Source organism: Ptychodera flava, assembly GCF_041260155.1.
Source record: "Ptychodera flava strain L36383 chromosome 3 unlocalized genomic scaffold, AS_Pfla_20210202 Scaffold_25__1_contigs__length_14229661_pilon, whole genome shotgun sequence".
Taxonomy (NCBI): domain Eukaryota; kingdom Metazoa; phylum Hemichordata; class Enteropneusta; family Ptychoderidae; genus Ptychodera; species Ptychodera flava.
Window position 1 is genome coordinate 1,436,264 of NW_027248279.1, and position 12,500 is coordinate 1,448,763.

The 12,500-nt window shown below is 34.2% G+C and overlaps 1 protein-coding gene across 1 annotated transcript in view; it reads right to left on the bottom strand.

The window, feature by feature from the left end:
• The window catches only part of LOC139125173 (uncharacterized), a 112,285-nt gene that overhangs the window by 91,583 nt on the left and 8,202 nt on the right, over positions 1 to 12,500 (bottom strand). The window contains exons 4-9 of the mRNA XM_070691279.1: positions 11,363 to 11,476; positions 9,980 to 10,053; positions 9,496 to 9,577; positions 8,861 to 9,183; positions 8,332 to 8,440; positions 7,275 to 7,399 (exon numbers count right to left, since the gene is read on the bottom strand). Coding sequence (XP_070547380.1) covers positions 7,275 to 7,399; positions 8,332 to 8,440; positions 8,861 to 9,183; positions 9,496 to 9,577; positions 9,980 to 10,053; positions 11,363 to 11,476 — 827 coding nt within the window. The remainder of the gene's footprint in view (positions 1 to 7,274; positions 7,400 to 8,331; positions 8,441 to 8,860; positions 9,184 to 9,495; positions 9,578 to 9,979; positions 10,054 to 11,362; positions 11,477 to 12,500) is intronic.

Here is a 12,500-nt window from a genome sequence, read left to right on the forward strand (position 1 = left end):
CAATTCGAAACGACATGTTAAACAGAACTTGCATTTCTATCAAAGTAGGAAAAATATCCAGCTTTTCAGGAAGGATATATTTATCGAATAAAAGAATATTCTATGTAGCTCCTCCCGTAAGACATTAGTAAATACACGACAGATTTGTAATTTATTAATAGCATGGCGGTCTTCGACAATAATACCTGTGATGTTGACCGAGACTGCATTGCAACATTGTAGTCGTAAGTCGTTAATCCGAGTCAGTGTTCCCGGCACCTTTTAATGAAGAACATCAAATATAAGCTGGGTTACATCAGCGTCCATTTATTTAGAATCAACTTTTGGTAATTAATGTCAACTGTGCTGTAAATGCACATACAATTATATGTCCCAGAACGAGAGTGTATCCAAAACGAATCTCTCTCTCTCTCTCTCTCTCTCTCTCACTCTCTCTCTCTCTCTCTCTCTCATCTCTCTCTCTCTCTCTCTCTCTTCTCTCTCTCCCTCTCTCTCTCTCTCTCTCTCTCTCTCTCTCTCTCTCAAAACAAATACTAATCCGCTAAGATGTTATACTTTTTGATCATCATATTTATTTCAGAATAACGTAATTACCAGCTGCTGGCTAACACTTTACAATTCCGAATTTATAGATACAGGTACTTATCAATGAAATGCTTAAGTATTATGAATTCTTTTCTTTTCGTAGAAACGGGTAAAGCTGACCGACTGTTAACTTATTGCTTATCGCACGATACTTTCTGTCACCGTGGTAAAAATGGAAATGGAGAATTTATACAATATCCAATTCATTTACTATCGTGTACCCGACTGCAAATATTTAATGTTGTCGATGAATAATTACCTCAAGAAAACACGATTGCAACTAATTTTGTAGAACTGGATCTTATAATAGTTCAAATCTGTCAATGTTCATGACTGAAGTACGGCTTAGATTTTCAATATTGTAAATTACTCGTTAAAATAAGTGCATTGCATAAGAATGAAAAGTGGATAACATTACTTTAGTTGATTAAACAAATATTAATACAATATCGAATTATAAGAAATTATTTCCAATCATCATTAAAAACAGGAGTTTTACTTAAAAATAAAAGCAGACGACCTTACATTTTCAAATTACAGAAATTGCTTCACCATCCAATTATTTCCAATCGTGTTTATTATGATAAACTCTGTCTGCCCTTGCAGGAATATTTCAAGATTTAGTGTAGATACGGTTTCCCACTTTTCTTCTTCTTCCTCTTCTTCTTCTGTAATTTTTGTCCGGTGATCGATCGGTGTGCAAATGCGGAATCAAGGGTGTTCACACTTGATTATTTGATCACTTTCTGAAATTAGCACAATGTGTCCAAGGCAAAACCTACAAAGTGCACTCAATTTACTACACATCAGTATCAGTAACCAGTACATGACTGGTTATTTATTGTATTTCAAGTCCTCCGGCCAATATACATTACAACTCTCAAAAAAAAAGAAAGATGAAGTCATACATGGCTCTGGAATCAGCTATTTTACAAATTCTGATTTCTTTTGGAAAAACCATAATAAACAAATTTACATAGATTAATTAAAATATCTGGCTGCTGAGTTCGCATAAGACTGTAAAACTTGTCGTAATTCACCTCAAATTGAAAATATGGAGGAAAATATTTTTTATCTCAGTTCTCTATAACAGGGGAAAATAAGAAGAAAATGATATTCATCTTCTACCTCTCTCAAGTTACAAAACTTACGTAGACTCTGTCAATTACAAATAACAAATTACAAATATGGGTAATCGCCCACATTCCCCAATCACTGCTTCACTATTTGTATTGCTAGAAACTCCCATATATTGAGTACACCATTTTCTATGTACCCTTTAAAGTACATAATAACGTTGAAACCCCCAGATTTCCGCTCCGTAACATAAAATAGGAAGAATCATACCGTCGTAAAGCTTGAAGTGACAGTTCATTGGGGAGCTGCCGATTCTACCATATGAAGCCAGAGAGATAATTTTCATGGCTTTGCTGGCCTGATCAGCTAGTGTTGATAATGCCTTAGACCATGAATTTCGTGAGGAAAGTAGTAAACCGAGGTATTTATAATACGACACTACTTCTATTTCGGAGTTTTCAAAATGCAAGGTCTCAAAACGAGACTTATGACCACCTTTACGGAAAACAACAACTTTTGTTTTATCTAGGTTTACTGTCTCTTCCCATTTTTTACAAAATTGTGCAAGAATATCGATAAGATTACTGACGGAGTCGGTAAATAAAACAATATCGTCAGCATAAAGAAGACAAAATAAATCATACAATTCTTACAATAAGTGTACACCCAACTGGACTGAATTCATCAACATTGAGTTAAGCTCTTCAATAAAAGAAAGAAAATAGAATAGGACTTAAAATACAGCCTTGGCGTACGCCATTAGGACACTCAAAGTATTCTGACAGGACATTTCCAGATCTTACGCACGCTTTAACACTGCTAAACATCGAGTGTAGAATATTATACATTCTCCCTTTAACACCCGGAGATAATAATTTATACATTAACAAGGTGTGGCTAATCCGATCAAAGTCTTTTGAAAAGTCAATGAATAAGCAATAGAATTTCCCCCTTCTGACACTTCAATATTTCAATAGAGGACGGTTGGGTGGTTAACCTAGCTGCTCAGTACAATTAAAATGACTGGTCAAAAATACTCGACGAAAACTACTTTTTGGAGAGCGAAGTACTCTCCACTCTACCAGTATGACTTCGCATCACGTCACCATTTACTACACATAAGCTACAATAAACCAGGACAGCCTCCCTCACGGAAAGAGGAATAGGGATGGTGGCCAGTTTTAATTTCAAATATTAGTGGTCGTCAGGCAATTTTGTTCTCATTTTCCTCTATTTGCTTCGTAAATGGATTGTGAATAAAGCAAGACAAATTTATTGGTTTCACAAATTTTGCTACAAATACAACATAAACGTTCATCAAACAGGCGAAATATGCAGACGCTAGCAAAACCTTATGTAACTACAATGAAAACACACTGACCATGTACTAGATCCTCTTCTGGCTTGATAATCGTAGAAAGCGACTAACCATGAGCTCATAGGTAGACAGCACGTTGTTAAATTCATTGACTAACCTACGCGTGACCGAAAAATAAGACCACGGAGGTTACTACTAGTATTAACAAAAAGTAATTTTCTTTCACGGTATCAAACGATGCGTAATTGGCAGCTATAGCCCTACGGCCGGTTTGAGTTTAGCTCTGCGTACGGTGTGTGTTCTTGGCGTGGCCTCACAACGCCAAGAATACACAGCATAGCACGCAGGGCTGCGCCATAGCCGTATTATGACACTACCACGCAGAGCAGACAAGGGCGCGTGGAGTAGTTAACCGAGACCCCTCTTTTATTGTACATTTAGTCTTTGGTGCTGGCAAAATTTGCAGCCACCTAAGTCTTTGTACGGTGTTTTGTGTTCCTCCACTATGTTTCCCTCCATCGTGTTGGAGGAAAACGTAGTGAACGGAACATGTACACATAGTCCACACAGCATAGAACCATGTATGCTATGATACATCAAAACATGAACATTTTCTCCTTGTACAGAGGAGGGTTAGAGCATACAATTAGCACCTAGATAGAGCTTGTGGTAACATTTTAGAGAATACAGACAGACACCTGAAGCAATTCCTCTAGTACTATCGATACATGTATAGGGGACATTTTTACTCCCACTCATCCACTACGTTGAATAGTGTGAAACCATGTAATTCAGATTTCTAATGTATTTCTTCGGCCCAACCTCGTGTATTGCAATGATTGTATTTTTATCTTTACTCAACTGTTATGACCATCACCATCTTGAACAGTCTGACGGTGATTTGTCCCTCTGTAACTCCTCAGCCCCTCGGACGACTTCGCTTTTTTATCCACGTAAAACATCCGGGTTTTTGAGTGGTGCTATTGATTCCTTTGTTGCGTCACATCAAAATAAAATCAAACGATCAAAGTTTGGATTTTTGTCTGTTAAACAGTACTTTACAATATATTCAACGTTTCAATGAAACATGAATGTTTAGTTCTATGCTATGTCGGACGATTTCTGAATCGTTCGCTGTCTTGTAGCGTCTAATCTCAATCGCTCTCTACATTACGACCCATTGAGAAGGAACTTGCCATGACGTCTAAAACGAATCTATGTAGTAGTGTTACAGCTTTTCGAAGTTTAAAACTTTTTAATGAGGAAGAGGATGTCTAACATCAAACCCCGGGCAGTACATAAGCCTAAGGATAATTACAAATGCTGAGAACAACAATTTTGTCCAATCACATACAGGTTACGTGAAACGTGTCAAAGACATTTGGCTGATCTAAAATTTGTAGATGAACATTGAGAACGGTAGTATTAGTCGATTAGTTATAATCCCAACCAGGCCAGTTTTCGCGTGGGGGAAAAAGTTTGAATGATAACTATTTAGAGCAAAAAGGATGTTACAAAAACAAACTTTTTGTCGAAAACAAACAGAATAAGGGGTAAATAATTGCGATATGGTATGTAATGTTTTGTCATAGACTATTGAGAATCCACGGCATTATTATTTATCTTCCGCTGTAGAGCCTTTAGTTTAGTAGGCGTCAGACTTTTCATAAAGATCTACGGCGAGGAAAGGGCACAAACACAAGGTGTATGAAATGTTGGATCTTGGAGATACCTGGAAGAAAATAAGCAGGTGATGATATTTCTTTTATTTTTACTGTAATTAAAGCACAGACACAGACACAGACACAGACACACAGACATATAAATATATATATATATATATATATATATATATAATATATATATATATCTATATATATATATATATATATATATATATATATATATATATATATATCAAATTTTAACTTTGCATCCATTACTTCGCCAAGTGTTTGCATTGTCAACAGAGTAACTGCATTTATGTTGGGTGGTTGAAACATTGAATTCTACATATATATATATATATATATATATATATATATATATATAATATATATATATATATATATATATATATATATATATATATAGATATATATATATATAATATATATATATATATATATAGATATATATATATATATATATATATAATATATATATATATATACCTAACAGATTCACCACGGTAGGAAAAAGTGCAATTTTTAGGCGTCAGCTATTAAAGAAACCGTCAACAGTATAGGCGCGGGCGGATGTTTTGTCTAAGATGTGTCATAGTCTGAGCGACACGGGATCATCACTAAACATATAAACATGGTCGGGTCTAACCCAATATCGAAAATCTCATATCCGACAAAAGGGGCTGTGTATCAAATAGCAGTATTCGATTTTGTTGGTCGCATAAGACAGAACACTTCGCACAAGAGCAACTACTTCATGCGCAATATTGCTAGTCAACACTAGTAAACATCAATTTAAAGCCGATTCCACACAATTATTTTTCTCTTTTAAAACTAGAAAAATGCACTCACAAATTTGCACCGATTTTTGTGAAAATTGCTTGGAAACGTCATTTCCTTAGGTCTGAAATCCGTAACAAAATGCAATTTAGACATAATTTTCGGGTCTTTCTGTGATTTCGACATTGAAATATGGTTGGCATAAAAATGCCATCGATTATTTATGTGGTCGCCAGATTAATACATTTCACGGCCCAGATCAAAATCAAACTGAGAAAGCAATCTTTGATGAAGAACTCAAAGAAGTTATGAAAATCTAGCCATCCTAAATATCCTACCAAGATGGCGTCTGTCAAGCCTCGTTTCCAAGTATTGAATTTTGCATTTTGCATTTTGAATGTTACATTTTGCATTTTGCATTTTGCATTTTGCATCGGAATAACTGTCTCGGCCATCGTAGTATTATTCAGCCAGTGATTAAAAAAAACCCAACAAACCAATAACTGTTGCATCAACAATGCCAAACCAGCATTATCAGAAATTCATTGGATATTATATATATATATATATATATATATATATATATATATATATATATATATATATATATATATAATAATATCAATTTTTTACTTTGCATCCATTACTTCGCCAAGTGTTTGCCTTGTCAACAGAGTAACTGCATTTATGTTGGGTCGTTGAAACATTGAATTCTACACCATGACCTAAAATAGAATAAACACTAAAATGTTTTTTTTTTTTGGCAATCACAAACGTTAATCAGATCTTGGAATACATTCCAAATGTTTTCGAAAATCGACCTATTGGTATCAGCACACCGGCTCTAAATAGTCTTTTACGAACAGTTCTTTAACCTGGAAACTAGAATTTTTTTTACAAAGGTATTCAGATATAATAGATAACTTATGATTCATAGTGTTTCAATGACTGAATGAGAGACTCAATTAAACAACAAAGGTCAAAGCTTGAAACGATTCCCTCTCTTTCGTGCTTTTCATTTATCAATAGAGTCAAAGGCACAATAGTTAAATATTGAAATATGGTTCAATTTCGAATCATTCTCAAACTTAAAACCCCTAAATATTTGTTATTTAGGAATTGATAATAAGCATAAAGAATAGTCAATTATCCTATTTCGGAAGGCGTTGATATCGTATCATATCAATATATATGCTAATAGTGAGTCTTAGACAAATTGTAAGGATTTATCATTGCTTTTGATCAAGAATTTGCCACCTACTGTATATCAGGTCAAAGATGATATAATATCTTCCAGTCCTTGTGACCCTTTCTTGTGGAACGAAGATGTTAGCACTGGTGCCGTAGAAAGATGAATATTTGCAAAACTGAAAACCACCATAGCTACTTGAATTTCCAGGTAATTCAGTTGAAACACACACCGTGGTGTTCTCATAGACCGGAGCAGACGTCTTAAGCATTACCTGAATGGCGTAGTATGGCTTCAAAGCCTGAATATTTCAGAAGAAAAGCCAATTTTACCGACATATCTGCTTCTGTATATAATGGCGGGAATGAAAATAGAAACATCGTCAATAATGCGATCCATTGAGGGGAAAGGACTTACGAAGGATGTTACGAAATATCTTTGTCATCGAAAGAGAACTTAATATAATAACGATGCATATTCAGATATGTGGAATTATACAGACAAAATAAGAAATTGTGTTTTAGGTAAGCAAGACTGTCTGATGATCCTTATGTGACAATTATGTTTGTAAGGCATGAACACTTTGACAATAGAAACGCTGATCAAATCGAATCACATTAAGATACATCTAAGAATTTACCATAATCTCAAAGACGTAGTTCGAAGCGGCGTCTTCTTCAATATACTGACCAGTCAACACCATTTCATCCGACAATGTTTGGCGATTGCCTAGCCATACGCCTATATCTCGTGACGCGTTTTGTACTGAAATGCATAATATTGTGCACGCTATTACATAAATGTGTGATTACACGTACTAGTGAAGCCTGTTAACTGGATCGTTTTCTGTATTTTGCAAGCAAAAATAATAGTTTTCAACTCAGCTAAAAAACAATATTGTAATTGAAAATGTCACTGTTTCCATTCTAGGCGACATACTACATCGATTGAGTTCAAACACTTAACATGTGTATATGTCGGCTATTTTTTGAGTTGCGACCAAAGGATTATTTTATTTTCGAAATATAAGTTGAGCGTTCATCGATAATATTTTGTATCTGCTATATAGTAATACATTGTTTTGCATTTATAAATCAGTTGCAGTTTGTTTTGAACTGTCTTGTTTTAAGAACTGAAACTTCACTTATATGCAAGTAATGGGCTCTTTGATATCTTACAGATACTGACATGACTAGAAATGCTGGCATTCATGACCTACATCAAGGAACTAACAATTACAGTGTATTTTTTCTGTTTTACAAATGCTAGCATAATTTAGACAATACACACAAATGTGTGTAGTTGCGGAAATTAATATTGCATATATATTATTGATAATAATTGTTAATGTAAGTCCGTCGGCGCACTGGTGTTTGAATTTCAAAACAATTAGTGTCATTCTTAGGTATTACCTACGTCGCATTTCTATTGTTTTACTCGATTATGCGTTTTGTATATGTTCATTGTCAATATTGTTGAGTCTTAAATATGAACCTAATCAATATCGAACTTTTATTATTTTTAATTCTATATAAGTTCTTGCTTTTTACTATAAACCCGACTAAATAATTATTTGATCGCAAATGCAATCTTCGTCAGGAAAGGAAATGTGGCAAGTTCAAAGAACGACTAATAGATTATCAAATTTAACTTCATTGTTTTAAACATCCAAAGTATTTTCTTTTCTCGTGACATACCTGTTATCTCTTCACCATCCTCATTCCTTAATGACAGAGTCAGTATATCAGTCGTGAATTGATCCGTCATGTTTGTTATTTCGTGAACAAAGCTCTCAATACGAAGTATCTGAAGCAGTATACAATATTATATATTTTACAAAATGTTACAATAATCGTGTCACAAACAAATTTTTGGCAATTATCGTATTGCCGTCAAAGTATCGACACTTCATCGCCATCTCTTTCATATCAAGACCCAAAGAATCTTTATAGAATTCCTCTTTTATTCCGACAGTTAAGCATTAATCCAAAGGAACAACAACAGTTGTTTAAAATAAATGTACTGATTTTGTGACTCGGGGCAGGCAGCTATGTTCTTAAGAATTGTAAGAATCAGCAGGTACGGTTTGACGTGCGTCAGTCTTTGCTTGATCCGCAAGTGATACCCCATTTCTCCAACAATTGTAGTCATTTGTGTATTATATGTTAATAAGCATTGATGAAGTATACAAGTTTATTTCTCTTCTTTTAATGAAATTTTACGTACCATTCTGTTTACAGTTGCATTACGTTTCAAATAAGGTGAGATATTTATCAATGGAGGGATTTCAAATCCACTGTGAGCTACGACCATCAACGTTGTATTGCCCAGGTTCTCAAATGAGTTCTTTTCAAGGATGAAAACAAACGAGCGTGTCCTGAATTCAATAGCACCACCACCAGACTTAGTCTTGTTAAGTATGAACATAGCTAGCTCATCGAACATTGTCAAAAATGTCTTGGTGATGTGTTTTTCAACTTCCGGTAGTAGGTGTTCAGCGGGAGTTGGAAAAATGTCATCTATGATTTGTTGCATGTCTCTTAGTATTCCTGTAAAACCCAAGAAATATCAATTTCTACTTTATTCTTAATGAGAGCAGTGATTGTTGCTTGAGATTTGTTGAAATTATATTTTCATACTGATTCACATTGAGTAATAGTAACTTTCATCCCCCAATTATATTTTAAATTAACATCATTTTACCAATTATAATAATGCACCTAATAAATCATACCAAAGACGAAATGTTTCTGCAACGTTTGTACGTCAAGGCCAGACGTAGTAGCTATTCTTGACATAGGAACACGATGAAAGCTGTTGTCAAACGACTCTCGAAAAGAAGACAAATCAAATATACAAACCTTCAGTTAGTTCGATACTTTCATTCAGAGTGATATTGTGCCCTTGAACATGCAGTATATGGTCAGTTATGTTTTCAATCCTCTACCAATAAATAAAGAGGGGTCGTTAAACACCAGTGATCAAATACATGACAATAAATGTGATAATGATGACCTCGACACCAATACTTTGGACTACTTGCAAAGGATCTATTAAGTCAGCAACAGTGAAAACTTGCTGTCTAGACTATGAACCCGTAAGCTTTGCCAAATGTATGATCTCATTGACACATAAAACGTTATCAATGGTTGTTAACATATCAATTTCAAAAGACATGTTAAATAGTGCGCAAATCACTGTCAGCCAAAGTGTCTATCGAAGAATACCCGGTCTTTTTAGGATAGACATGTTTGTGGAAAATAACATTCTATGGAGCTCGTCCCGTAAGATATTAGTAAAAATACAACATATGCATTTCAGAACATAGTCGTTTACAATCATTACCTGTGAAGCTGTCTGGGATCGGATTGTAACATCGGTAGTCTTCAGGTGTGAATCTGAGTCAGTGTTTTCGCCACCTTCATATTAAAAAAAAACATCAAAAATCAGCTGGATTACATCAACGTTAAATTTATATTGACTTCTTGTGATTAAATGTCATCTGTGCTGTTAAATACATATTTTATTTAAATATCAGTAAAAAGTCGTTACTAACCCTCAAACTATCGTGCTTGCGTAAGCACCTATCTGATTCAAAGGGCGATTGAAATTTGGTCAACAGTTTTTTTCGCCTAATAGTTAGTTATCTATTTACATCATAAAGCTACCACGACCGGGATTCACATTTTCAAAAAAAAAGAAGATAAAAAGTCTGCAAAAAAGGTGCTGAGATTGTTTTTTTTAATACCTATATCTTGTCTAAGTATCCTTGCTCAATTTGTAATGAACGTGTTTTGAAGTAGGAGATTTAGCATCTCAATTACTTCCACAACAATGTATATTTATTTGGCACAACTGTTCTTGTTAAATACCTGTATTTGCAATTGATAACAAAGTTATCGTAACTACGACTCAATAACTCTGATAGAAGATATGCTAAACAATATGTAGAGTCTATATTTCAGTTCATCATGTGAAACGGTCGAGTAAATTTTTTACAAATCAAATTTTTTATAAATTTTACACTCTTTTTTTCCTTTCTTTTTTATATTTCCTTTACATATTAAGTATCAAAATTACATTAAAAACATAGTAGACCTGATTTCAATTCTAACACAGTGATGACCAAACGTTGTGACAAGCGTTAGGTGTGCACACCTGCTGAAACCGAAAAGCAGTTAATATAAACTGCTATTGCTCAGGAACTCGGCTTCGGAAATACCTTGTTATCACACGCTATATAGATGTCAATTTCATTTGAAATTAATTATTGATTACGAAAAATCTCCCCTAGAAGAGGCTAAAAGAAAACATGCAGTATTACTGCCATCATACATACATACATGCATTGCATCATGCATACATACATACATACATACATACATACATACATACATACATACATACATACATACATACATACATACATACATACATACATACATACACACACACACACACACACACACACACACACACACACACAAACACATACATACATACATACATACATACATACATACATACATACATACATACATACATACATACATACATACATACATACATACATACATACATACATACATACATACATACATGCGTGCATGCGTGCAGATATACGGGCAGAGAGTCACGCAGACAGACAGACAGACAGACAACTGTAGAAGCGTTTTGCATTTATCACTAAACAAGCATTTGAAACATATCAGGGGATAAGTAACTTACCAGTTGTTGATACTACGTCAAAGGAAATCGGATCTGTATAAACAGAAATGCTACTTTTCTCTGTTGAATAGTCAGGCACTGAGCAAGATGTATTTGATGCCCCCGGTAGGGATTCTTATGGAAATGTATATAAAGAAGAAGAAGACGATGAAGAAGAAGAAGAAGAAGATAAGGAAGTAGAAGAAGAAGAAGACGTAAGTCAACAATTGATCATCTATTTGATCATTTAGAGTGTCTTACGTCATGTGACCTTGTTACATGTCTCGCTAAATGATGTAACAGGTATTTCGAAGGATAAAGCATGACTCGACAAATGTTAACTTGGCACCTTGTATGTATCGGATGTCCATTTTAAAATGCTATTTTTCAGTTCAGATAAGGAATGTTTAACTGTATTTTATTATTAAAGCATTTATTTTTTACTTAGTTTTTAATATTGTAGTTTCCATTTTTTTGCAGTGAGCCTTTAGTTTTGTTTGTTTGGTTTTTCAACTTTCGTGTTTTCGATGATGAGCAATTCGGATGACGAAGTACGGATTATCTTTTATATCGACGCACTAAAGACATTTGCAGTCGCAAGGTGTTTTTTTTCTTGTTATTTTAATCTCGAACCAACAGGTTGCTCTAATAGCAAGTTCGTTTAAAAATAAAAATATAATACAAAAACGACAAATATATAATAGTTACAACGTAAATAAACAGACGGGAGAATTCACATAAAAAAAAACAAACAAAAAACAGCAACATAGCAGTGATACACAGAAATACATCCAGATAAAAGTAATCATTCAGAATAAAAGGATCTTACATAATCCATGACGAAAATTACTGAAGTTATTAAAAATATCTAAATTTTGCTTGTTACAGATAGAATTAAAATATGTCTGAGATCGTGATAAAAATGAGTGTTTCAAGATATTCGTACGTGCTGACACTGGTCTAAAAAGAACAGCACGACGCAATGTAAAAGCAGGAACGTTAAAATGAATCTGTGCAAGGACATCTGGTACACTATAAACTGAGTGAAGGATTTTATAAAGAAAAAGAGTGTCTAAAAATTTTCGCCTGTTCTCCAATGTGGGAAGGCGAAATATCATAACATAGGTTACTATACAGAGCCCTTGAGTAAGCCATCGAT